The sequence below is a fragment of the Rattus norvegicus genome, chromosome 5 (genome assembly GCF_021556685.1).
Source record: "Rattus norvegicus strain SHRSP/BbbUtx chromosome 5, alternate assembly SHRSP_T2T, whole genome shotgun sequence".
Lineage (NCBI taxonomy): Eukaryota > Metazoa > Chordata > Mammalia > Rodentia > Muridae > Rattus > Rattus norvegicus.
The window spans coordinates 144,533,757-144,561,090 of NC_141538.1; the positions used below are offsets into that span (position 1 = coordinate 144,533,757).

Genomic DNA, 27,334 nt, shown 5'->3' on the forward strand with positions numbered 1-27,334 from the left:
AATTTACTTATTTACTATATATAAGTACACTGTTGCTGTCTTCAGACACACCAGAAGAGGGCATCGGATCCCATTACAGATGGTTGTGAGCCACCATGTGGTTGCTGGGATTTGAACTCAGGACCTCTGGAAGAGCAGTCAGTGCTCTTAACCACTGAGCCATCTCTCCAGCCCACAGCAGCTCCTTCTTAAGGATCTTGTCTAACTCAACAAATAGAGTGCCTGCTCTGCTGGGCACTGGGTACTGCTTTCATGGGAAAACCCCAGACCCCACTATCATATTTATCCCCAGTCATGTGGATACAGTCATGCAGCCATTTCCCACCCAGCCCTTATGCTTGCCTTGCCTAGAAAGCTCACCTTTCTCCTTTCCACCTCCCTGGCCTTGCCAGTCAACACCCAGTCCCCCAGGTGAAATCCACCAGGCTTACTGGCCTTCTGGGACACGCCCTGCTGCTCTGAGTTCTCACAGCACTGACCACACACTTCACTCTTTCATTTGTGTGTGTGCTTGTCTGATTAATGTCTGCCTCCCCTTTCAGGAAGCTTAGGAGTGTCTGGGCCTGGTTTCTGCTTAACCACCGTATCTCTCTGGCACTTACCAGGTGCTCTGCCATTTACTGACTGAACAAATGAATAAATGCTTTCCTAAGAGTACTCAGAGGGCACTGCCTTTCAGGGAGATGTGAGCTGCTCTGCCTCGGCTGGGAAGAACTTCCATTGTGGCCCAGAATGGCTAACCGCTTCCTGGTGTCTGTGTCCCCCTCTCCCCCTCATGTCATGCCTGTGACTTGCACCTTGCGGCCTGCCCATCTCCTCAGCACTTTGTAGCTACTCTCTGGAGCACTGTTCACAGCTCTCACCGAGCCAGCTCCTGCAGGCACCCACGGAGCATCCCACATGCTGACTCCTGCTTCCTAGGCAGGCTGTGCCAGCTCTGACCTTTGAAGCCTCCTTCCTCAGCTTCCTAAGTGCTAGGATTAAGGCCAGGCCAACATGCCCGCAATTCCTTAGTTTCTTTTTTTTTTTTTTTTTTTTTTTTTTTTTTTTGGTTCTTTTTTTTTCGGAGCTGGGGACCGAACCCAGGGCCTTGCGCTTCCTAGGTAAGCGCTCTACCACTGAGCTAAATCCCCAGCCCCCAATTCCTTAGTTTCTTAAAAGGGAAGGAAACTCACATATTTGTTTATTTTATGTGTCCCCAGATGAGTTAGAAGCTGAGCCACATAGAAAATTCACTTTGCATTGGCTTAAACAGTGAGGGAAATCATTTAGAGATGTGTGCTTTAACAGCAATTTTTGGCTTTGAATTTATTATTGTGTGCATGATATATGTGTGGGCACATGGAGGTTAGAGGCCAACTCCGTGGAGAGAGGCCCCCTTTACCTGTTGTGGTTGGTTAATTCAGTGGTTGGTGTTCAAAGACTTAGGTTTCTGGGGCTGCAGCTCAGCGTTAGATTTGCCTGACATGCATGCACCCCAGATCCAATCCCCAGCACTAAACACAAAGGATAGAAAGAACGGCCTCCCAGCATTCATCGGCTTCGGCTCTGAACACCGTCGTCTTTGCTATGGGCTGATTTCAGGCTGGTTAGTGGGGTGTGAACCACTCTTCAGCCTCACAGCGAGATTTTACATCACAGAAGCAGGGCGTCTCTCCTTATGGTGCTACCATAGCATGGCAAACAACCACAGAACAGCAGTTTAAATTGCTTCACGTTTTGAGGTGGCTGAACTAGCTGTTTCCAGCTGTGGTGTTCTATAAGGAGATGGTCACACTGTCGTTGGCCAGGCCTAAGGTCATCTGAAGGCTGGACTGAGGTTGAAGCATCCGTTTCCAAGTGTAGTCTCTTTTTTTTTTTTTTTTTTTTTTGGTTCTTTTTTTCGGAGTTGGGGACCGAACCCAGGGCCTTGCGCTTCCTAGGCAAGCGCTCTAACCACTGAGCTAAATCCCCAACCCCCCAAGTGTAGTCTCATAATCACTGGCAGGGGCTTCAGTTTCTGGGTGTACAGGGCTCTTAGAAGGGCTCTGACTTTAACCCAGCGTAAGTGACCCAAGAGCAGGAAGGCAACTGAGACAGAGGCCTTGGCTGAGCAAAAACCATGCTTGCTGCTGTATTCCACTGGCTAGGTAGGCCAACCCAGTTACAGCTCAGGAGGAGACTACAAGAGTGTGAACACAGGGGATGCTGGGAGGTCACCTCAAAACTATCTGCCACACAGGGTTCCTTTACAAGTCTTCAGGAGACAGACTTCCCTTCATGCCTGCTTGCCAGAACTGTCACATGCACAATGCAAGCCAATCAATTACCCACAGGACCATCATTTTTGGATCACCACAACCATGATTCACTGCCCAGAGGTGGGCTGGGAGCCACCTTTGCTGAAGTGAGTTAGTGCTATAGAAGACCCTGGCTACCTGCAGAGTTCAGGGTTGTAGTGGACAAGAAGAAGGGGCAATGGAGGGATACCAAGCAGAAAGCACAGTATCTGTGACGCTCACTGTTTGAGTGGAAACTCCACAAACACACAGGCTGTGCCTTTTCCTACTACTGTACATCCAGGTTATGTACAGCAATTAATATCTGTTGGAGAAATAAATGAAGGAATTCATAACTAAACTAGAAAAACATAGGGCAAGGGAGGCTAAAACTGCTACCACCAATTAAGGGTGGACAGGCCCAAGCCCTAGGCTCCTTAGGTCACCTACCTGTTCCTTCCCCCTGACTCCTCGTCCCCCGGACACACAGGTTTGGCAGAATTATTCTCACTTTATTTCTGGAGATGTTTGATCAGATGTAATAACACTGATTCCAGGCCAGGACAGAGGGTATTGCCCCTGAAGCAACCAGTATTCTGTGGCCCAAGGTGCCCCTCCGTTCCCAGACCTGAGTTCCCCGTCGGTTAGTTAAATAGAGGGAGATCTTCCCAGGGAGTCTTGGGAGGAGGGTCCGAGTCCTGTACCCGCCTCGTCCACGCAGAGGTGTCTGAGCACAAGCTATTTACAGTATTCACATCCACTGTACCCCACCAAACCAAGGCAAATACTACAAGTGGTCCTTCCCCGTGGGGGGAGGCCAGAGAGGCTATGAGTGTATGTGTGTACGGGGAAGGTGGGTGTCCGAGCGTGTGAGCACATGAACGTGCTGAGGGACAGGACCTGCTTTCAGCCAAAGACATCATCAGTCTGTAAGGTGCAGATTGAAAACAAAGAGGAGCTCTGCCTCCGGGAGCCCAGGCTGCGTCCATCTTTGTTCTGTCTCTTTCTCTTCTAGACACCCACGAGCCGACACGAGGAACCTTCACAGCTGCACCCGGGTCCAAGGCAATGCTTAAAGAACTTCTACAGGAAAGGAAGGAGAGGTGGTAGAAGTCAAGGCTGGGGAGTCCCAGGTAGGGATGGGTGGGGTGCAGCTGGGTCCAAGAGCCAGGGTCCCTACAGTCCCCACCTGTGACTTGTGGAGGCTGCACCACCGCTTTCTTGAGAAACGCGTCTGCCTCTGCGAATGGGAGGAGTCCCTCTGCTGCTCGACCCAGACTCTTGTCCCCGGCAGTTCCCTTTGCGGGGAAGCCGTTCTCCTGGTGCGCTGGGAGAGGCTGCAGGCCATTTACCAGGGACCCTGGCATCTCCTTGCTTGGCAGGCTGTAGATGTAGGGGTTCAGGGTTAGCACCTCACCTCCCTGAGAAGCCCCGAGGGGTCCAAAGCTCCAGGCTGCAGCTGCCTGCCTGGAGTCCCTGGGGTTGGGAGCTGGTACCTCCACTGTGGCTCCTGGGGGGCCAGCTCCTCTTTCTGCATAGAATCCTTCTGTAGCCCAGAGGGCCGAGTTTCTACAGCTTTCACAGGGTCTATCACAGCAAAGAAATGGCCATCAGTTAGGGGCTGGTGAAGGGTGGGACTGGAGCGCAGGGGTGACCAGGGCACAGGACGTGAGTGATGGCTTTACCTGGGCCAGAATTGTTAGCCATGGTCTCCTTTCCATCCTGCTTCTGTTTTGAAAAGGAAGAGCCATCAGGTGCCAGCTATGTGGACCGGTTTACCTCAGTACTGAATTCCCTCTTGGCCCAGACACAGGAAAAGCCCCCCGCACCGCATTCTTCCTCGGCTCTGGAGGCTTTTCTGCAGCCTCCTTTCTTCCCCCATCTCCCACTCCCCAACCTGAGAATCCTGACCTTGGTTTCTGCGGCTTCTGACTTCCGAGTCCTCTTCATTATCTCCTCCAGCCGCTGTGTGGAGGAGGCCCCACATCAGTTAGGCCCAAACCCAGACCTAATTCTCAACTTCCCACCCGCTGGCCCTATTCTAGAGCTCAGTTCCCTCCCGACCCACACCAGTCCTTCCTTATCTTATCTTCTACAAATCCAAGCCTGGGCCCACTGGTTCACTGATACAATCTGCAGGAACTTGAACTGGAGCCAGGGCCAGGCCCCGCCCCCTGGCCCCATCTGCCCTGCACACCTTTCTTCGCTCTTGTCTCTCCTGTTCCTCCTTCTGAAAGTGCTTTTCCCGCTCCAGGCGCTGGCGCTCAGCTTCTTCCCGGGACCGAGCTTCGGCTTCCTCTTTCTGTCAAAGACCTCCATAAGTTTTGGGCTCTCTGCTTCAGCCTTCCCACCCTGCCAAACCCACCTAGAGCCAGTCAAGCTCTGCCCGCCTGCCCTGGCACCTGCTTCTGCAGCCGCTCCTGCTCCTCCTGCTCAGCCTGCGCCTTCTCTCGAGCCTCTTGCTCCTCCCTTCTCCGGGCCTCAGCCTCACGTTCAGCCCGGGCTTCAGCCTCCCGGGCCAGCTGCTCCTCCCGCATTCGCCTGGAGGACCCAGGAAACTCAAGTTTGATCTGTGTCTCTTCTTCAGGCACTACAGGGGCCCTCAGTTCCTGAGGTCACACTTACTTGTCCCTTTCAGCCTGTAGCTTCCGCTCCTGTTCTTCCCGTTCCCTCTGTTCCCGAGCCTGGCGCCGCTTCTCTGCCAGGAGCCGAGTGGCTTCTTCTCGGTCTGTGGTGCCGGCCATGGGTTTGCTAGGGGTCACCGAGGGAGCAGCGGTAGGAGGGGCAGTCGGGAAAGTAGGGACAGTGGGGACAGCCGGGACAGCGGTGTCTGGAGAAAGATCCAAGACCAGGAGTTAGTGTACACCAGTACAGGCCCCTCCATCAGCCCTGCACGCCCCATCCCCCGCCACACTTTCTGGACTTCCGCGATCCACTCATTCAGTTCAGTTGTTGCCATCCCGGTGTCGGAGACTTGGGCAGGAGATCCCTCTTCTATTGGTCCACTCCCAGACACAGGAAAAGACTGCACTTCTGCCCTGCCCACTCTCACTTCCTGTGTACCTGGAGGGATCTGTGTGGAGGACTGCTCCTTCTGAGGCTGGGCTGGGGTGGGTGAGGGCACTGGGGAGGGCGCCGGTGAAGCTGGGGCAGCTGGCTCCTTCTCCTCAGCGGTTCTGCTCTTGCTGTGGTTCTTATCCTCCGGTCCCGATGGGCTGGGGCTCTCTTTTGCCTCCTCCTTCCTCCGAATCCGCCCCTTGGGTGATGCAGTGGTGCCTCGGGGAGATGGTGGTTTTGGAGGAAGGGTATGGCCTGGTCCTGGGCTGGGGCAGGGGGAGGCAGGTCTGTGCCAGGTTGTAGAGGGAGAGGTTGGCCGGGCCTTGGACTTAGTGCTAAGAGAGAAGAAAAGGGTTAGAAAGGAAGGCAGAGCACCTGGGCAGGCACTCCCCTCCCCCAACATGTTACTTCTTTGGGGAAGTGTTCCCTTAGGGGAAAAAAAGGCTATCTGTTATTTAATTTCTTTCTTTCTTTCTTTCTTTCTTTCTTTCTTTCTTTCTTTCTTCGGAGCTGGGGACCGAACCCAGGATCTTGGGCTTGCTAGGCAAGCGCTCTACCATTGAGCTAAATCCCCAGCCCCCCGTGTATGAACTCTTGTATGCAACAGCACCTGTGTGGAGGTCAGAGGACAACTTTTGGGAATTGATTCTCTCCTAGCGTGTAAGTTCTAGGAGTCAAACTCAGGTTATCAGACTTGGTAATTCCTGCCTTTGCATACTGAGTTATTTTGCAGGCCCAAGTACATATTTTCTCAGTCTCTCTGTCTCTCTGTCTCTGTCCCTCTGTCTCCCCCCCCCTCTCGTGTGTGTGTGTGTGTGTGTGTGTGTGTGTGTGTGTGTGTGTGTGTCTCCAGGGCTTCTCTGTGTAGCCCTGGCTATCCTGGAACTCACACTGTAGACCAGGCTAGCCTCAAACTCAGCCTTATCTGCCTGCCTCTGCCTCCTGAGTACTAGAATTAACAGTATGTGCCACCACTGCCCGGCTTACATTTTTTTTCTTTTCTTTTCTTTTTTTTTCGGAGCTGGGGACCGAACCCAGGGCCTTGCGCTTGCTAGGCAAGCGCTCTACCGCTGAGCTAAATCCCCAACCTGCTATCTGTTGTTATTGTGTGACGTGTGCATGTGTGAGCAAGCGTGTGGAAGCAACTCTGTGGAAGTGGTTCTTTCTTTCCATCTTTCCATGGACTCCAGGGACCTAACTCAGGTCGTACTGTGTGCATGGCGAGCACAGCCAAGGCCTGCCTTTGCTCACTGAGCCTCTCACCAGCCTCAGCCTCCCTCCACATGCTGCCTTCTGCAGGCTGGGTGGGAGCCACCTGCTCACTCAGTGTTACCACTTCCTCTTGGTGCATATATCCCGGTTTGCAATTACAAACTCATCACTGAGAGATTTTGATTAACAGCTGCCTCCCCCTTGGCATGTACACTTGGTAGAGCAAACACCAGGCCTGCTTTGGCCCACCAAAGTATTCGAAGCACCTAGAAGACCACCCGGTGAGTTGTTCACTTATGCACTGAGTTTTATGTGTTACTGTTTCAGGAGCTGGGGGCTTCCATTACCTTTAAAATGAAAGGGAAAAGGGGGGTGGAAGATGAGAAAGAGAAGTAAAAAGAAGTGAAAGCTAGGGGTTTGTGGCTAGCCCAGGCAGTACAATTAGTTCCAGGGCATCCTGGCCTACATAATGAGATCTTGCTTCCTAAAAGCAAAAAAACAACAAGAGGTACTGTTGACATGTTTTTGTAGAATGTTTCTCAGTTGGTAGCATGTTTGCTGGGCAGGCACACAGGTCCCTAATGCCAGCACTTGGGAGGTCGAGGCAGAAGGATCATAAATTCAAGCTCATCATTGGCTACATAAATTCAAGCTCATCATTGGCTACAGAGCTAATTAAAAGCCAGTCTAGGATGTTAAGATATTCCTACTCAACAAAAAAGGACCAGTGAGATGGCTCAGCGAGGACAGGCGCTTGCTACCAAGCCTGACAACCTGAGTTCAATCTCTGGACCTACACGGCGGAATGAGAGCTGATCCCTCTCACCTATGCATGCACACACACTCTGAGAAAGAATGGTAACACATAGGTCTGTTGTAACCCCAGCTACCTTAGGAGAATCACAGATTCAAGGCTGGGCAACTTACTGAAAAGAGGGGAAGGGAGGGTGGCACAGGACTTTAATACCAGCGCTTGGGAGGCAAGGGCAGTCACATCTCGTGAGTTCCAGGCTAGCCTGGTCCACAGCAGAGTTCAAGGGCAGCCAAGGGTACAAAGAAAAACCCTGTCTCGAAAAAACAAACAAACCCAAAATACAAAAAGGACTGGGTACATCGCTCAGTGATGTGGGTGCTTGCCTAGCACGCAGGAGGCCGGAGAATCTATTTCTAGTACTGAGCTCATGTAAGTAAGAATATGGTGGAGGCTCAAGAGTTGGAGACCATCTCAAAGGGAAAAAAAAATTAAAAAATGAGAACCGAGGAGACAAGAAAACAGAAAAACCTGCCCTCCAGTAACTCAAAAATATCTGTGAATGATTGATGAGTGAATGTCCAGGTGAAGCACGAAGCCCCGCCCACCTGAGCTCAGCGCCTGTGGAGATCCGGGGTCTGATGGATGCTGGCAGCGACTGGCGCTTCTTGAGGTTCCGTTCACGGGCCAGGGCGCTCTTTTCCTTCTCGTTTTCCCGCTCCTTGTCCTTCTTCTCCTTTTTCTGCACCTGGAGGGAAGGGATGGGAGGGAGGGAGGGAGGGAGGGAGGAGGAGGAGGAGGAGGAGGAGGAGGAGGAGGAGGAGGAGGAGGAGGAGGAGGAGAGGAGGTTAGCAGTGCCTGCACTCCAGCCTAGAAGCAACCTCTTCCCATCCGAGCTGTGGCCACTCACCGGCGTGGCTTCCAGCCGGCGACGCACCAGTGCGGGGCTGCCACCGGCGCCGGGCTTGCGCCGTTCTGGGCGCTCCCCGGACGGGGTGCAGCGGTGCGCGCTCCGAGGGGCGCTACAAGGCGTCAGGGGGCTGGCGGAGGCCGAGCGCGGGCACACTGGCACGGCTGCAGAGGGATGAGTGCGGTCGGGGTGTGGCCCGGGCGCGAGGCTGGCCCCTGCCCGGGCCCTTGTGGGGCGTCTCCCAGGGCCGCTGCCCCTACCCTGGTCCCTGCCGTTGCGGGGCAGTGTGACCGCGCTGCGACTCCGAGCCAGGAAGGAGAGGGTGGGCGTCATCAGACGATCCACAATGCTGCTCTCCCATGCGCTCAGCTGCAGGCTGCGATCTGGGGGGAGAACACCAGACAGAGCAGGTCAACGCAAGCAGGGGCACAGGTGGAGGAGACTAGGCACTGAACCCACGATGAGCCCAAGGACTCTCAAGAGGACTGTTACCCCCACCCCAAGTCACGCGGGGTCACGCTTATTTTTTCCTAAGATCTGGTGCTCCTTTTGCAGACACAGGCGACAACACACTGCGCAAGGGACTGGGACTATATCTCAGAGGTAGAGCGCTTGGCTGTCATGCAAGAGGCCCTAGGTTCAATTCCCAATACCAAAAAAAATAAAAACCCTAGGCCAACACCTACTGCATTTACTTTAGGAGTGCCTCCTACCAGTGTCCCCCCGTGAGAGGGCTCAAAATTCTGAGCAAAGGAAAGAGCTGTAAATAGGTTCTAAGGAAGACCCGACTGCCCTCTCCCAGGTCCCACAGTAGGGCCTGCCTCTCCTGTTTTCATCATGCTGTCCTGGGGGAGGCATGCTTCTTGGATTTGGGGCAGTGAGGTCCTTTTGCTCCTCCAACCAGCCGTTAGGAGTATGAGACAGAGGCAGCTAGAGGGCCTGGCTGCCCTAGGCCACCCTGCTCTGTCCCTTCAGCTGCTGGGTTATTTTTAAGCTTCAGTCAGGTGGGGTTGGTACAGCAGCTGATTTGGTTGCTAGGCAACAGAGCAACCAAATAAAAGCTAGAGAAACTTTATAAATAACTTTAACCATGGTTCTTTCATATGTAAGCACCGGGGCATGGTGGGAACGCAGGAGCTGTGCCACCTTGGTTGGTCCCAACTTCGGACCCAGCCAAGGCCAAAGCAGGTGCTCTAAGGGCAGAGATGGCAGGGTTGCATGGCCCTCCAGGGTGGAGCCAGAATACCCACGCCCTAGGATCCAGGCTTGCCTGACACATGGGGGCACAGCCACCTGTCTAAGGTTGGCTCAAGCCAGCTAGCTGTGGTTGGAGAGAAAGCTGATTACCTGATGACACCCCAGCCCCGAGCCTAACCTTCTCTTGAGGTCACTGCCAGGCTTTCTGTCCTCTAGGCCACTGTCCCTGTCTCTGTTCTGTCCTACAGGACACTACTATGCCCTGGAGGTCCAGACCCAAATGCTGGCTCCCCGAAAGGGCACAGAGCCCTCTGTGGAATAGAGCAGGGCTGGACCTGGAGTACTGTGGAAGGGCTCCAGGGATGAGTACTTTTGCTGAGCTCTGGAGGGGGCTGGCTACGAGGGGCTCTGGAGGGGGAAGGCTGAGCCTTCTCTTACTTCTACTGGGGGAGTTCCAGAGCGTGGCAGAGGACTTTGAGAGCCGCTTGTTGATTATAGAGTCCACGTGTTTGGGCAGGTTTACTGCCGACACGGAGCACCTGCTCCCACCTGGAGGGGAAAAGACACGGCATTAGGGCCGGGCCAGACGGGAGCCAGGGGGGGCACTGAGGCCTTCCATGCAGGATGCTCTGAGGGCAGGGTGGGAGAGGAAGGAGCGGGCAGGCTAGGATGGGGAAGAGGCTTGATTTGGCCCTGGGAGAGGGAAGGGGACAAGGGAGATGATCAGAAACAACCTTGATTGAAGGAGCCAATGGAAAAGGAGCAGAGGGAGGAAATGGTGGAAAACTAGAACTACAGCCTTCTTGGCCAGACCAAAGGAAGCCATTGCCTAGAGCTGGGTGCTGCAACCCCTCCCCACAACCATCCAACACTGGCACTTGCTGACACTGCCCAGCCAAGGCGCTATGGATACAACACCTACATACTGGGACAATGCAAAAAAAAAAAAAAATGCTCCTAAACAGAAGACCCACACAGTTCACAGTTGCTTGCACAAATCCACATACCCACGTATTTATCCAGACACACAGAGACAAAGACATGCACACACAGGCATTCACAGTGATGGAGATTTATGCATGCACACATGTATGTAGACATGCACAGACAAACACAGGTAATATGCACCCAGGCAGGAAACATGAAGTAACCTAACATGACAGTTGATGACAGCTTACCATGGGCCAGGCACTGTGCTGGGCACCACATACATGTCACCTCACTTGATCCTCCAAACATCTACCTACAACCTTGGGGGCAAGCAGTGCTGTGATCCCCATTTTACACATGAAGAAAGTGAGGTTTGAGAAGTTAAAGGTCATACAAGGTCAGAGTTTGAACCTAAGTCTGACTTAGGAGTGAGCCCTCACTGAGGTATGCAAATCCCAAACACAGCCTCACAGAGGGGGCTACACGACACATCTATGAGCACACACAGCAGGCAAGATACATGAAATACAGAACCTTGTCATTGTAGAAAGACAGCCAAGCACAGTGGTATATACATGCCAGCAAGGAAGCAGACCAAAATCCAGAACGTGCCTATTAAGAAAACTCAGACAAAAAAAAAAAAAACAAAAAAAAAAAAAAAAAAAAAAAAAAAAAAACAAAAAACAAAAAAACAAACAAACTACCTTCCAAAACAGAGGGCAGCAATTCTCTTTAAGTATCCAGGTCTGCTGGGCATTAAAGTCATATATACAGATATATGACTTTTCATATCATATATATATATATATATATATATATATATATATATATATATATATATATATATCATCAACAAACAGTAACCAACTGGAGCAAAGCATTTAGCAATTCCTAAGACAACAGGTTTGAGGAGCAAACCGAGTTGAGAGAATCCATTTCTGGTTTGATAGTGGAGGTCCTTAGGACAGGATGAGTTGGCTTACAGACCATTCCAGAAGATACAAGTCACACGAAGCAAGACACACCTGCTGCGAACGCCTTGTGTACAGTGTTCCTTTCCCAGCCCTGCCCGCCCACCCGCCAGCACTGCCAGCCCACTCACTGGTCTTACGTCCAGGGGAGTTGTGGTGCAGGGCCCCTGCCCAGGACCAGCGCTGTTGCCGGATCTCAGCCCATGTCTTCTTCACTGACCGCTGGATTGCTGCTTCATAGCGCTCCTGGGGGCCAATGAGGAAAAGGTCTGGGCTCAGGATCAGCCACCATACCTGGAGAAAGTCCTCCTTAACTAATCCCAAGCTCTTCCTGACTCACTACAGGCACCCAAGTTACTGACTTGGTTGTGATTCAAGCCCATGTGTGATAGATCCCTATCCACATTTTTGGAGACTTTTTCCCCCATGGGTTGAGTCACTTCCTGGGTGTATGAGCTGCTTCTCTGATGACAGATGGGACTCTCCTTGCCTGGGATTCCTGGGCACGGTCATGTCTCCCTAGTACTGAGGGTCCTGATCTTGGGGCTTTTTCTTCTTGGCTGAGGCTACCAGACGGGACTAGGCTATCATGTCTTTCAAAGCCTCAACAATGCTCAAGCTATGGTCTACATGTATAGATGTAGGGATGTTCACAGACACGCATCTACACACATAGAACAGACTCTGGGACCTGTCACAGGCACGTGTGGGAGCAAATGCATCTGTATGGACACTGTCACACAGGGACGGAGTCACAGAGGAAAATGCAGTTGGGGTTGTCTAGAACACGTGGGGACATGTGTGGGCATGGATGTGCACTTCACTACTGCACAGTCCCTGGGCACAGTGCAGGCGGACCTGTGGGAACTCTGTTGAGATTGCTAGGACCATACCTTGTTTTTCTCAAGCTTCTGTCTCTGCCGCTCCTCCAGGGCAGCCCGGCGCTGTTCCGCTTTAAGCCTCTGCTCCTCCAGCCGTCGGCGACGCTCCTGGAGTTGCTTTTCCCGGAGCGCCTTGGCCTTCTCCTCCTTCTCCAGCCACACTGCTTTCTTGGCGGCTAAGGTGGGGATGAAGGGGCATGACCTGAGAGGTTCTGCGGCAGGCCTGGGCCTGGGCCTGAAGCCACTCCCAGCAGTGGTGTCCTACCTCAGGCCTGGGCCATCCCTCCCCTGCCTGTCTCTGTGAAGCCTCCACTCTCAAGATGCCCCATTCATATTTCAGGGCTTCGGTGGAGATAGACCTAGGGAAATCTCTCCACCATTGGCTGGAGGATAAATGAGTTCATCAGCGTGACACCCCACCCCTCCACAGGATTTGGAAGCCAACTGGACAGATTTCAATACATGGTTAAAAGAACAGTGTGGCTCTCAACTTTCCCAAGGCTGCGACACCTCATGTTGTGGTGACTCCCTGACCATAAAATTATTTCATTGCTACTTCAAAATTATACTTTTGCTACTCTCATGAATCATAACGTGAAATATCTGATATACAGGATATCCAATATGTGACCCCCCCCCCCAGGTTGAAAGCCATGAGCACAATGCATGGGTCTGAGGTAAGTCTGAATCTCAGCTGTTCACTAGCTCTTAGGCAAATGATGTCATCTTTTTCCAACCCGATTCTTCCTCAAAATGTGCTGAGTGGATTAAGTGAGATCAGCGCACACATGGTATTCCAGAAGGGTCTGTACTGTTGACCCACAGGAGGCTGGGGAGCGTTGAGCCGATAACATCGCTACACAAACACTCACCCAGGTACTTGGCCCGCTCTTCTCGGCGCTCTTTGGCAAGCTTGTGTCTCTCTCCTGCCTTCTTTACGTCTAAGTAGAGGGTAGAAGAGAGTCAAAAGGTTTCCATGGGGCAACTGGCTTCAGGCTTCCTTTTCAGGCCTCACCCCCACCCCACCTTCTTGTCCTCACCCTTCACGGCAAGGACAACTCAAAGTGAGCAACCCACATGGTCTGACCCTGGGGACGTCACATACCTTGCTTGGCAGAAGGGCTGTCAGAGGCTGGCACTGCTGTTGGGGATGGTTGGCTGCTCCTTTGAGAAGGCTTGGCATCCCGTGGTCCTGTGGCTGTGGGGGTGGGTCCCCTGCTCTTTGCTTCTGAGGATGGGCATTCATCCTGTGGGGGAGCTGGCTGAGGTGAGACCTGCCCAGTGGGACTCACTGGTTCCAGGGGGAGCTGCTGAGGGGTAGAGGCATTCTTCATGGCAGGAGGGGTGTCCGGGGGAGTGTCAGGAACCAAGGCTGACATCGGTGTTGGTGGCGGTGGAGGGGAAGGGTCACCTTCTGGAGAGGGTCTTGGCTCTTGGGGGATCCTGGCTAACACAGCTGAAAGATGAGAACAAGAGAGGAGAGAGGGTCAGAGTTTACACATGCACTGTCAGTTTATACAGCAATCTGCCCTGTCAGTGGACTCATTCACTCATTCATTCACTCATTCATTCATGGATATTCTATCCATGTGCCAGGTCTAGTGTATTCCAGATATTAAAGGCATAATGGTAGGCGGCAGTCAGGATTCCTGCTTCCAGGGAGCTCAGCCTCTAGGAGGGCAGACACAGGGCAGCAGAGAGGCAGAACACACAGCCTTTCACATGGTTAACCCGAACACTGACAAGTCTCAGCTAAGCTATGGTCTGAAGGTGAGCTGGGGCTGGCAGAGCAAGGAAGACGCCTGGCAGAGAAGAGCTGTTGCGAAGGGACAGACGGAGCATGGTGTGTTGGAAAAATAGACAGCGAGTTTACAGCACTAAGTGGACCTCTCCTTCTCTTCCCTTTTAAAACAAAATGACATTTATTCATTTATGTGTCTGTGGGTGTGGGTATGTATGAGGAGACCTGCCACGGCGTGTGTGGAGGTGGGAGAACTTGGGAGAGTTAGCTCTCTCCTTGCGTTGTGTGGATCCTGGGGACAGAACTCAGGTCACCAGGCTCTGAGACTGGTGCTCTACCCACTGAGCCATCTTGTTGCCCATCCATTCTCTGCCTCCAGTCACACTCTCCAACCCGAGGTCTGGTTCACATGGGGCCAGTCACAAGGAAAGGCAAAGGCGTGGTCCTGTGGGATATGTGCACTGCCAAAGTCATCGGTGGGGTAGACAGCCAGTTATAGATGTCTGTCTGTGTGCACCCTTTTCTCCCTACTCACCCTTAGATTTAGTCTTTAAAGATAGGAATATTTGAGGCTGGAGAGATGGCTCAGTGGTTAAGAGCACTTGCTGCTCTTGCAGAGGACCTGCCAGAACTCACATGGTAGCTCACAGCCGTCTCTAATCCAGCAGTCGCAGGGTATCTGATACTCTGTCTGGTCTCCACAGCCACCAGACACCCATGTAGTATACATTGATAGACAAAATATTCAAACACACAAGAAAATAAATCTTAAAAAAAGAGAAATGAATAAGGTATGAATATCGGAGCTGGGCGGTGGGCAGTGGTGGCGCACACCTTTAATCCCAGTACTCAGGAGGCAGAGGCAGGTGGATGTCTGTGAGTTTGAGGCCAGCCTGGTTTACAGAGCAATCCAGGACAGCCAGGACTACACAGAGAAATCCTGTCTCCAAAACAAAACAAAACAAACAGAAAAAGAAACCCCACATATGAATATTGCTAAACAATGCGGTGGCACACACCTTTAATATTAGGAAAGCTAAGACAGGAGGACTGCCGTGAGTTCAAGGCCAGCTTGACTACATAATGAGTTTGAAGTAAGCCTGTGTTAAATTCACACACCCATGCATGGTGTCATAGAATTATAACTCTGGCACTTGGAAGGCTGAGGGAGAAGTGTTGCAAACAGGTCAGCCTAGCTACACAATGAGCTGCAGACCAGCCTGTCACAGAAAGAGGACTTGTTAAACGTTACACCAAGGGATAGGTTAAAAACGTGTTAGTCCTGTTCTAATTTTTGCTGTCTCAAGGCAGAGGGGTAAGCTATTCACATTCCAAGCCTCTGTTTTCCCATGTGTGAAGTGGGTCCAAGGAACCCAGGAAGGTCAAGGCTACTTCTGTCTCTTTGTAGGTTATGTCACTTCCAGTCTTCCCAGAGAGAATTCTCTTCAGGTTGAGCCCTTATGTCATCTGCAGGAACCCTTTGGCTACTTGGGGAGTTAGTGAAGACACAGTACTGACAGATGGGGAACTTTTTTATTCTTCCTGGGGACCCCTGCCACACTAAGTCCTCTGTTCTAGGAACTCCGGCTCTCTCAGCACATGTAAACTCCTTATCCCTGGGACAAATGTTCACAGGGAGGAGACACCCCAGGGAGCTGCCTTCAGGATTCTGGAGATCCTCATCTAAGAGGTAGGCATTTAACCTTTGGGCTCAAAGCCAGATACAAACAGGGATCCTGGCTCTCCTGAGGACTGAGTGACTGAATTGTTGCAAACCTGCTGTGTGCTACAGCTGCTCTTCCACAAACCATGGGTACTACGTACATCACAGCATTGTGAGATTAGCCACCAAGATTCACACATGCATGAAAATATGTACACACACACACACACACACACACACACACACACACACACACACACACACACTGAGAACAGGTCTCTATCCAGCCTGGCTGTTCTGGAACTTGCTAGCTATGTAGACCAGGCTGGCCCTAAACGTACAGAGATCTTCCTACCTCTGCCTCCAAAGTGCTAAGACTAAAAACACAGACCATCAAGGATTTTTTTTTTTTAAGATTTATTTATTTTATTTATAAGAGTACACTGTAGCTGTCTTCAGACACACCAGAACCAGAAGAGGGCATCAGACTCCATTATAGATGGTTGTGAGCCATCATGTGGTTGCTGGGATTTGAACTCAGGACCTCTGGAAGAGCAATCAGTGCTCTTAACCACTGAGCCATCTCTCCAGCCCATACACCACCATCAATATTCATTAATACTCCTGTTTTACTGAGTGCTTCCTACATGTAAAGCTGTACTCTCTTTACATGCCCTGGTTCTAACCTCGCTGTTTATGAAGAAGGTGTTAACATCTCTTTCACAAAGACAGAGAAAATAAAGCCCAGACTGGGAAGAGTCCTTTTAGTTTCCTTTGAGACAGGGTCTCACTACGAGGTCTAGCCTGGTCTAATGAGAATTGCTGTCCTCTGGCCTCCTGTTTTTCAGTGCTGGGATTCCAAACATATGCTAACACATCCAACTTTGATATCACGTGGCTAGTAAGGGACTCAATATGGATTTGAACCTAGTAGTGTCACTGGCAGAGTCTAGGCCAGCAGTTCTCAAACTATGGGTTGTGACGCCCATAGGGATCACATATCAGATATTTACATTACGATTCATAACTAGCACAATTATAGTTATGAAGTAGCAATGAAATAATCTTATTATTAATAAAATAATTATTAATTATAATGGGGGGGTACTACAACATGAAGAACTGTTAAAAGGTCCCAGCGTTAGAAGGGTGAGAAGTGCTGGTCTTGGCCCTTCTGCACAGACATCTCGCATCAGTGTAAAACAGTGTGAGGAATGGATGTTAGGCACACGCTACCATCCCAGTTTCTACTTTCCTCACTCTTCCCTCTCCCCCTTCCTGGGCTGCAGGCAAGAGCCCTAGCTCAAGCAATGTCTTCCCTCATAACCTTCAATCCTGCCAGCCCCACAGCAGGTGACCCAGCCCTTCATACCAGCCCGAGATGTGCCTGGTCACTTCCTAGGCAGCTGCAAATCTCTTAACTAACTTCACCACACAGCACTAGTGGCATTCACTCAGGGAAGCCGTGCTGCTCATTCCATGAGGCAAGCAAAGGTCCTCCCATGAAAGGATTTGCTCAGGGCTGTAAAAGTCATATTTACGGGAAGGAGGGGGAGGAGGATTTGAACCCGGGGCTGTCTGAGGCCAAAGCTTGGGTGGGTGAGTCTAGGCTTAAAGGCCGAGGGTGAGGCTTATGTAGTAGCCTTCCTCAAGCACCTGGATGTGCTAACAGGTGTTGCAAGGACATTGGTAGGCAGGCGTTTTGTCTACACCCAGGCAGATCATACCCACCAGGTAGGACTCAAAGTGGGGCCCAAATCCTGAGAGGCAGAGAAGCCGGGAGGAGTGGGGCATCAGTTGTAGTCAAGGTTTCTGGCTGCAGAGTCGACAGGCTAACTGATCCCTTTGTGTGGGAACCCTGAACCTATCTGAGCCTCTGTGTCCTCACTGAGTTGCTGGTACAAATGCTAACTGCGGACACCATCTCTGCCTCCTCAAGCAGCACCTGTCCTGAAGAACTTCCCCTCTGCCAGCCCTCCTCCAGGTCAGGCTTCACCCAGGGCCTTGACCCTGTTCTCTGAGAGGTCAGCGGGCACCTCCAGGACATTAAGTCACTGGTTACTTGTCTCATTCTTACTTGCCACAGACACAGCAGGGTTGGGCTTTCCTACTGCTTTGCTGGCTGGGACTTGTGTCTCTGTCTGGCCCCTCCCTGACTTCCTAACCTTTCCATGCTGCTGTGTGCCCCAGGGCTGTCAGGAGCTTACCTTTTCTGTCCCCACACTCTAAGGTGATGTCATCCCACATCATCCCTGTGCTGACAGCAACCAAATTTGTTTCTCCAGCCCAGACTTCTCCCCAGAGGACCAGTTTCAGTCCTGTAACTCCCTACCTGACACCCTGGATGTTTCATAGATGCCCCACATTTAACCACGTCAGTTCTTCCCAGCTCAGCTACTGAAGCTTCTCAGATCTGGGAGTCATTTCAGACCGTCTAATCTCAGCAATCTTTTGGGCTTTTATTTTCAAAATGTACCCCAAATTCAATCACTTATCACAGTCTCGTTCCATTCCTTGCCCCACCCCCTTGCTCTTGTCTCAACACAGCAGCAAGAGAGATCAATTAACAGTAAATCAGATCACATCACACCTTCCCTGAAATCCCCGAACACACCCCATCTGGTGAAAATGAGAACCCCACGTGGCCGCTCCAGTTTATGGCGCTCTAGGACAACACCCCCCCAGCCTGTTACTTCTTAGCCACCATCCCCTTTCCCCTTTTCCTGAAGTTCAGACCCTCTGGCCACAGTCCCTTATGCCCCTCTGCCTTGGGGCTGCAACTTGCAAGCCCTCTGTAGCAGAGTCTTTGCTCCCAGATGCAACCAGGCTCATTCCGTATCCACCTCCATGTCTCATGTGTTACTGAGATATGCCTTGATTTAAAACTACAAATGGAGGGCCAGTGGGATAGCTCAGTGGGTAAATACACTGCTGAGCAAACCTGGTAGGTAACCTGGGTTTCGTCCCTGGATCCCACAGAATGCTATGTCAGTGCACACACAAGTGAGCGAGCGCATGCGCGCGCACGTGCACACACACACCAATAATAATAATAATAATAATAATAATAATAATAATAATAATAATAATAATAAATGTGTTCTACGTAAGCATTAAGTGCAGTTTTGTTTGTCTTTCAGTTCTGGGCTTGAACCCAGAGCCTCTGACACACTGAGCAAGTACTCTATTACTGCACTGTCTTCGGATTTTTGTGACTTTTATCTTGAGACAGAGTCTCACTAACTTGCCCAGCCTGAGTTTTGAACTCACTCTAGAGCCCAGACGAGCCTTGAGATTTTGAGAGGTCTGCTCCAGACAGATGAGTAACTGGCGTTCCAAGCCTGTGGCATCGAGAGAGAGAGAGAGAGAGAGAGAGAGAGAGAGAGAGAGAGAGAGAGAGAGAGAGATATCCACATAGGCCATAAGAACGCACTGGAACTCCTGGAGCTAGAGTTTCCCGGCAGTTGTGTGCCGGCTGACAAGGGTGCTGGGACCAAACTCTGGTCCTCTAGGAGAGCAGCCAGGAGAATTTTCCACTGAGCCATCTCTCCAGTCCTGTTTCCTTTCTTTATATCTGTCTGTTATTTTGTGGTAAAGTCATTTATTCCGAGGCATGAAGGTGGGAAGGAGCAGAGGTCAGTGAGATCTGACGTCCCTGGCAAACAGGATTTTCTAGAACTGGTCACCACAGAAAGCCTTTCTTAGATACAGGGCCCTGATAGGTTGCCTGGGCTGGTGTCACCCTTGGCGGTTCCAGCCACCCTCGTGCCTTAGCCTCCTGACAACCTGGGACAACAGGTGAGCGCCAATGCATTTGACGAACAGCATTTTAACAATATCCCCACTGCTACCTATGAGCCTCAGGGGGACAACTGTCTAATCTCCAGTACCAACAGAGCTGGGGACCTAAACGCTCAATAAACACTTAGGAAGTGAAGGAGCCCCACCCTGGCAGACAGCATCGCCATTTCTTACCTGGAGGAGGAGCTCAGAGTCCCGCTCTACCTCACCCATCCCTGCCCTGTTCCCCACTGAACATTTGCAACTTCAGTGGTGTCCTACTGCTCTGAGGACACAGGTGAGATGCTGAGGCTGATCCCCCAAGTCTGAAGTCTGAAGACCAGCTCCCTCTCGGCCATCCCTTTAAATCTCTACCTTCCCCACCCCTGCTTGTCCGCTGAACTCTGCCTACAGACCTCTCTTTAAAGTCTGGTAACTATCCAAGCTCCTTCTGGCCACAGGGCCTTTGAGCCTGTGCTCTTTCCCTTCTTTTCATTGTTAACCCTTCCCTCTCCTCGGGTTGAATTGCCATTCCCTCGAGAGGTGCTCCCTGGCTTCTCTCATCAGTACAAATTCCTTTATTTCGTACAGCTGTGGCTTCATGGCTTTCCTTTGGAGCGCTGTCAGTCAGGCTTTGCTGTGTGGTTCTGCCCTCCTAGCCTGTGAGGAGCCACATCTGCTTTGCATTGGCAGCAGCTACAACAATGCCACGTTCGAGGAGACAGTCACAAGTGTGCTTTGAATGACAATGAAATGCCACACCAGGCAGCCACCCTAGCCTAGAGCAGGTGCACATGAAGGAAACATGTTTCTCTCACAAAGAACAGATCTGCTGGATGTGGTAGCATCTGCCTGCCTTTCCTCTCAGCACTCCGGAGGATCTCTGCGAGTTCAAGGCCAGACTGGTCTACATAGCAAATTCCAGGATAGCCAGGAGAACTACATAGCAAGTTCACGACAGCCAGAGTTATAGAATAGCCCAGACAAAAGAAAGAGAAGAAAACAAACAAAAACCAAACAAAAGCCAAACAGACCCGTGGCTATGTATTTTGAAATGATAAATGTTGAAAGGACCCCCACCATAACAGAGTTTGGCCGGCTCCCCGGACAGAGGCACTCAGGTAGACTTTCACAAAAATAATGAATGTTTACTCCAGCAGCTGAACAAGAAAAACTTCTCAAGAGGCAAACAGGACACTTGGAACTACTTTCGTGACCTGGCAGGCTACTAACCCTGAATACAAATATTCCCTCAGAATTCTGCCAACTCTGACAAAATGTCACCAGGATGGCATTATCTGGACCGACTTGTGGTAGGCCAAATTAATTCCCGGGTTAATTATCTATACAATATAGTCGATTCTTTTCCGATTATTCACCTCAATCAAATATGATCTTAGGTTACTTAACTTTATCTTGCTTTTGGACTGTGCCAGGCTGGGAGGTTTCAGCCACTGCCAGCTTTCTTCTGCTATGTTGATAGCCACCAGAAGTATTTGCTAAGAACTGGATAAGCAGTAGATAATTTGTATTTATTTCTTGGCACACAGAATATTTGCAGGGCAAAGGTGCAAGACCTGGTTTTGTGACGATGTCAGAAGGTCCTTCTTTCCAGGAGCCCGCCGACCCTCTGACACCATCGGGGTCGGCTGAGAGATGGAGGTGGAGTCCCCAGTGGGCCTGCACATGTGTGAGGTGCTACCTACTCACAGCCCTTTCGGAGAGGTTTCTCTCTCACTGGTCCTTCACAGCTCTGGTAGCTCAGCTTCATTTGCCTGCCTGCCTGCCCTCTCCACCCTGTCAGTGGAAAAACTCACTCACAGGCTGAGCCTTAGTTCTTTCTGTAGCACAAACAGGACATGCCCGACATATAGTAGGAACCCTGGGTCTGACCAATGAACACCATTGATGGACAGACAGACAGATGGAAGGATGGATGGACACACACATAGGAAACTACATGTACAGTGTATAGTCAAGCCAGGCAGAGTAGCACATGCCTATAGTCCCAGTACTTGGTAGGTGAAGGCAGGTGACTCAAGTGTTCAAAGCCAGCCTCAGCTCCAAGAGACCCTGTCTTAAAAAATAAAGCAAATGCAGAGCGGTGGTGGCCCACACCTTTGATCCTAGCACTCAGGAGGCAGAAGCAAGGGGATCTCTGAGTTCAAGGCCAGCCTGGTCTACAGAATGATTTCCAGGACAGCCAGAGCTACACAGAGAACCACTGACTCTAAAAACAAAACAATAACAACAGAAACCCAACCAACCAACATCCCAAGCAGACAGACAAACGAAAAGCAAAAAGGAAAGTAGACAGTAAGACCTCCGAGGTACTTTCAGGCATAGATGTCTCTCTAAATCCTACATGTCATGGTTGTTTCAGGGCCCTGCTGTCCTCTGCCAAGTCCTAAGCCATGTTCTCCTATGTCACTCAATTCTCGTAACTACCCTAAAGGGAAAGTGCGAAATACTCCTCCTTCCTTCACAGGTAAGTTAACTGTTAGTCATACTAAACAGTGTGTCCGTGTCAGGGGCAGGGTTTGAACCCTGTGTTGCCTGATGACAAGATCCTATGTCATACTGTTCCTGCCCTGTGTCGTGACATCCTTCCCTAAGAAGGAAGGGACTCTGCTGGCTCCCCCAGGGAGGTTCCCCCACAGAAGTGAAGGGTGCAGGTGGGGCATGCAGGCCCTGAGCTAAGAGCTCAGGAATGCAGGGTAGGCAGGCTCCTGCCCAGGCTGGCCAACGGGAGGCAGGGAGTGAGGCCCCAGACCAAGGAGTGGAAGGGAGGTCCATCTCCATGGCGGAGCAGTTTGTCAGGTGAGAGCTGAGGGAAGCAGCTAGATCCTGGGAGGGGAACAGCAGGGAGGCAGGAGCATGATGCAGACAAAGGAGACAGGATAGACAGCTAAGAACCTCCAGGTCTTGCAATGGCTTCTGAGGTGTCAGCATGAGACCTGACAGATGAGGACAGGAGGACAGGCAGGGAGAGAGCAAAGACAAACAGGGAAGGACAGATATACACATCAGAGAGAGACAGACAGACAGAGAGAGGCAGAGGACAGAGACAGAGAGAACCCAAGAGAGAAAGTGACAACACAAACAAGGGTACACACAGTGATGGTCAGGACACACTTGTGTCTCCCTCAGGTAAGAGACTTGGGATTCAGAACTTCACACACACAGAAACATACACAAGGCTGTGTCACGTCCAGCTATGTATAGAACTTCATTAGTTCATTCTAGCTTTGTTTCCATCCTGGGGGGAGGGTACACTATTACCCCGCTTTACAAACCAGAAAAGCAGATTCTGAGAGTTGAGACACTTGCTAAAGCCACACGGCTGGTGAAGGGTAAAAGGTGGGGTTTGCACAGTCAGGTTAACTGTCTCCAGCTAACCTCCCTGCTATGGGGGACAGGAGGGAGAGTGTACCAGGTTTCTACTCCTGGAGAGATCTGGGCTGGAAGAACAGGATGCTAGGAAGTACAAAGCCTGAAGGGTGTCTGGCTGCTGGGCTAGGCCAGGTGTTTCTTAAGAGCAGTATTAGCTTGGACTGGAGGAACTAGGCAGTTGGAAGCAGTACACTGGGAAAGGCCAGCCTCCCCCCAGAGGTAGGAGGCAGGGTCCTGAAGCTAGGCTGATGCTTCTGTAGCTTTAGTGAGACAGGCTCTGAAGGAGCTCTCTGGCAGGACTGGCGGCCATTGTTTTCTAGCCTCCAATCAGGAGCACCCACTTCCTGTTATTTTAGGCGGCAGGAAATGACCCCATCCAGCAGCCCGGGGCTCCACCATGTCCCTTCCTCAGCCCCGGCTCACGGCCTGGAGTACTGAGTCTTTTAGCTCATTCCCCAACTTGAGGCCAATTTGCTCAGTCTCCAACCTGACAGGATTCACAGGGAACCCATGAGCTACCAGTGTCTGCAAGAGAAAATGACCAGCGGTGCCGTGGGCCACAAGGCCCACAGAAGTATGTTTTGGAAAAGAAGTGGGCCAGGCCCTCTCACTGGCTTGCTTGGTCCTGATAATTCTGTAGAGATTTGGTGCTGAAACTTCAAATCCCGCGGCTCCGAGTTCCTAGCTATGTGGCTTTGGGCTCATCTGGGTCTCATCTATAAAATGGGTCTCATCTATAAAATGGGAATAAAATTAGTCCCTCCTCACCGGATTGTCGTGAGGAACAAGTGAGAGAGGACACTGCCTGGCACAGAGAAGGTCATGAACAAAAGGTGGGTGATGGGTCAGGAACAAGAAATGGGAGTTTGGAGATCCGAGGAATCACCTCCTTCCCTAGGTCCACGTCTCCCCTGACAACTGGGGAGGAACAGCAATATCATGCTCCCTACTCCGACCTCCCCATCTCCCTTGGGGAAGAGCTGCAGCTGAGCAGTGATGGAGGAAACACTGGAGGCTGTGCCCCGGGGTGCCAAGCAGAGCTACCACCGCCAACAAAGCTACATTATCTAAGCCTGCCTCTCTGACTCCCTCCCTGGCCCTGAGGGGACCCAAGGACATGATTCCTAGCTGCTTACGGCCTCTGCTCAGCTCAGTCGAACTTGAGACCTGCACTAACCACTCTGAGTGCCTCCACTCTGGTCTGGGGCCCTGCTCTCAGCTTCCCGTTCCTCTGCTCACCTCTGCCCCCATTAATAGCCAGTGGCCATCTTTAGGGGGAAAAGGGCTAAGCTGGCCTAGTGCCCTTATTCCTCATTTGCATATGCGTGACTGCACATTAGAGGCTCATTAAAGACCTCATTACCGAGCCCACCAGTCCAGTGAGAGGGACTGTCCAGCAGCGGGAGGTGTCAACCATGGTTGGCTGTCGCATGGAAATCTGTGGTCATTGGGCTGGTCGTCTACGGGGCCTGCTGCAAACAAAGCCCACACTCTGCAGTACTGACTAAGCTGGCAGACAACTGTAGTGTTTGTCCTTCAGAGAACACATCTGCTCCCCTACTAAGTCAGAGAAGGTACCGACTGAGTTCACCACCTCAGCACAACCAGCACCCTGCTGTCATATCCTGGGGCCACAGGACAGTGTGTGAGACCCGACCAGTTTTCTCTCCTCCTGCCATGGCCCTATATTGGGTACAGCAGCCTCTCTCCTGTCCAGATGCCCTCCAGCTCCTCACATCAGTCTAGATGTCCCTCCCCTGGTATTCTGCCCTATTTATACTGTCTCTTGCCTCTGATTCTAATGATGTCCCATCTCTGGTCCTCAGACCTCTGACAGAACGAGAAATGATATCACTAAAACACAACCTAGGCTGGCATTTATTGAGTACTAACTGTGTGTTGGGAGCTAAGTTAAAGAGCCTGGTGCCTCTGAGGGGTCATTTCTAGTATTATTTTTACTTTATACACGGGAAAACTTGAGACTCGGGTTATGAACACACACATACCCCTGACCCCCAAAACACACATCATACAGTGGAGGTTAGTGCGTGGAACTCATAGATTCTAGCATCTACACTCTGAAACGATTCCCAATTCCCACTCTCCCCTCCCCCACAGTTCACGCCTCCCTGCTGGCACCAGTTGTAATGAGTCTAACCACAATAATGGTAATCACACTTTACCGAGGGTTTCTGGTGACTGCATGCCAGCTTCCCTTAGGTTCATCATCTCCCGCCAACCACAAGAGGCTCATAGCACAAACCCTGCTCCCTGTTTTCCCAGGGGCGGAATGCCTGGGTCCCGTGCAGTAGCCAGGAAACAGCTGTCTGGGATTTCCATCCAGGCTTCTGACTCTAAAGTGGGTGCCACCCTTGTCCCCTACCCCATGCTGTCTGTTACAGCTCAGTGTACAACTAAGCATCCAAAGAGAGGAGGGTTATGTCACCAACACTCAGAGACTCAGACCATTGCCCCATATTCCCCTGGCACATGCTATGGGCCTGTCATTTATCCCCAGGAAGCCGTTGCTTCGGTCACTTTCAGATTCTCAATGTGTAGGGACAAGCCATGATCCTGACCCAGCTTCTCGTGTAACTCCACCTAGATCCCTGTGTACAGAAGAGTCTTCTCATCCCAGGCCTCTGCATCCCACTCAGCTAGGCCCTTAGTAGAGTCAAGCCTCTCATCCCTGCCCTCATACTCAGTCTGGGCCACCCACCTAAGTGCCCTAATTATAATCCAGCCACAGATAAGGCTGTGTCTCTGCCCTCATTCAGGCTCTTGTGCACACCCCAGTGCCAAGGACTCTCAGGTGCAAAGTACCAGTAAGCAGATGGCTAGACCAGGCTGAGCCTCCCTAGGTGTTCCCTCTCAGGCTCCGTAGAGCCAAGACAAACCCAACCACCCTCATTGCCAACACAGTCACCAAACCTCCAGAAGCCTACCACTCTTCTGTGTCCTCTTACAAGTCATAGGTCCCCTCCAAGCACCCAGACTGGCACAGGGAGGAGCCCACCCACAGCCAAGCAGCCCCACCTCATCCTGGGTGTTCTCCACACCTATAGATACTCTTTTATTCTGGGCCCCACACCCCAGGGGGCAGGGAAGTGACAGGATTAGGCTGGGAACTCTTTGGGGGTGTGGGGATGACTGTGTCAGTGGATCAGGACTTGGGTCTTCATAATCATGCTTTTCCCTCCCCTTCCAGGAAGAAAGAGTCCTCCCTCCAACACCAGGCCCAACCAGAATTCTGTCCCCACCCCCTCATCAGCTGCTCCCAGATCGAATGGGATTTGCAGAAGTCCAGGACACTGGTGGTTGGTGGGGTGAGGGGTGGAAAGGAGAGCTTTGGTGGTCTAGCACATTGAGACAGTTTGTGTGTGTGTGTGTGTGTGTGTGTGTGTGTGTGTGTGTGTGTGTGTGTGTGTAAGCATCCAAAAACCTCAGTCTGGGGGAATGATGTGGCACGTCGGGGGTGCCATCCTTGAGCGTTCACCTCATTCTACAGACTCCAGCCCAGAAAAGTGACGTGGTGCCGGCAGGACCTCTGTCACTCCTGTCCCAAATCAGACTGGGTGGGCTCTGAAGTAGGCCTGGCTTTTGGGAAGGCGGCCCACTCCCCAGCTCCCGCCCGCGCCCCAAACAATACCGCCTCCCCCTCCCCCTCGCCTTTATCCGGCGGGTTACTTGGCAGCCACCGCTAGAGACCTCCCCCTCGTCTCCCTCCCCTCCCGGTCGGCCCGCAACAGCAACAGGCCCTTTGCGCGGCAGCTGGACGGATGGGGTGGGGGCGAGGTCTGGGCCAGGGCCTGGGCGTGGGGGTACGAGGGCCTAGCTTCGGTATGCATGGTTCCAGACCTGAGAATCTGGTCCCCTAACACACACAGTAAGGCTAAGGTCACACGTGCCCACGGAGGATGGAGAAGACAGCAGTTCCAGCTCAGTAAAAGAGGATCTTCAGTCTGGGGTGGATCTCGAAGGAGAGTGGGGGTGGGGAAGAGAGGATGGCACCGGGCTGCGGCAGAAGGGTCACCCCATCGATTCCCTAACCGGTTCCCACGGATCCCGATGCCCCGTGCGTCCCGGCGCGGAGGATGGGGGGAGGAGGCAGCTGTCAGAAGATGCGTCCGTGGCCCCGAGCCTCGGCGGCCGCCGCAGCCTTTATTTTTAAACTTCTAAGTGGTCAGAGGGCGCGGCGGGGGAGGGGTCCCCGCCCAGCCGCCAGCCTCATCCTTGGCCGCCCCGCGGCTACTCGGCCTCCCTCCCGTTCTCTTGTGTGGCTCCCGGCTTACCTGCGGGTGCGCCCGGGCCGGGCTCCACACGCGGGCCACTCTCCATGGCTGCGGCGTCACAGGAGGTTTTGGGGGAGGGGGGGTCTCAGCCGCGGCGGCGGCGACGGCCGGAGGCCAGGACCGGGGTCCCGCGGCGCATCCCGCCCGGCCCGCCCTGCGGGCAACGACTCAGAGGCGGCCGCGCTCGGAGTGGGAGAGGTCGAGGCCGGTAGCTAGTAAAGCTCAGAGTAGCCGGCTACCCGGGGCCGGTCCTCCGCGACCGCGATTCTGCTGCTTTGCCCCGCGCCGGCCGAGTCCT

General features: G+C 52.1%; 1 protein-coding gene and 1 long non-coding RNA gene across 9 annotated transcripts; one reads left to right on the top strand and one right to left on the bottom strand.

Moving 5' to 3' along the window:
• On the top strand, window positions 1–3,157 carry LOC148006045 (uncharacterized). Its single transcript, XR_015621131.1, has 2 exons — window positions 1–1,013; window positions 1,151–3,157. It is a non-coding gene; the product is annotated as an uncharacterized LOC148006045 (long non-coding RNA).
• On the bottom strand, window positions 2,750–27,334 carry Map7d1 (MAP7 domain containing 1). 8 transcript variants are annotated; one of them, XM_087551011.1, is made up of 18 exons: window positions 27,037–27,327; window positions 13,273–13,623; window positions 13,040–13,108; window positions 12,180–12,343; window positions 11,427–11,532; window positions 9,824–9,934; window positions 8,449–8,571; window positions 8,189–8,352; window positions 7,887–8,026; window positions 5,322–5,650; window positions 4,884–5,088; window positions 4,661–4,799; window positions 4,456–4,560; window positions 4,170–4,223; window positions 3,944–3,986; window positions 3,755–3,845; window positions 3,448–3,641; window positions 2,750–3,341 (listed from the first exon to the last, which is right to left on the bottom strand). In XM_087551011.1, exons 1-18 carry the CDS (start codon window positions 27,080–27,082, stop codon window positions 3,331–3,333), a joined length of 2,445 nt encoding a protein of 814 aa, XP_087407137.1. In that variant the 5' UTR covers window positions 27,083–27,327; the 3' UTR covers window positions 2,750–3,330.

Bases quoted from the DNA above. Each gene is read 5' to 3' on its own strand.
- Map7d1 (XM_087551009.1), bottom strand. From the start codon at position 27,082: ATGGAGAGTGGCCCGCGTGTGGAGCCCGGCCCGGGCGCACCCGCAG. The intron at 8,572-9,823 runs GTAAGAGAAGGC...TTCTCCCCCCAG, and splicing joins CTGGAACTCCCCCAGTAGAA to ATCGCAGCCTGCAGCTGAGC. The intron at 5,651-7,886 runs GTGGGCGGGGCT...CTTCTCTCTTAG, and splicing joins TCCACAGGCGCTGAGCTCAG to CACTAAGTCCAAGGCCCGGC.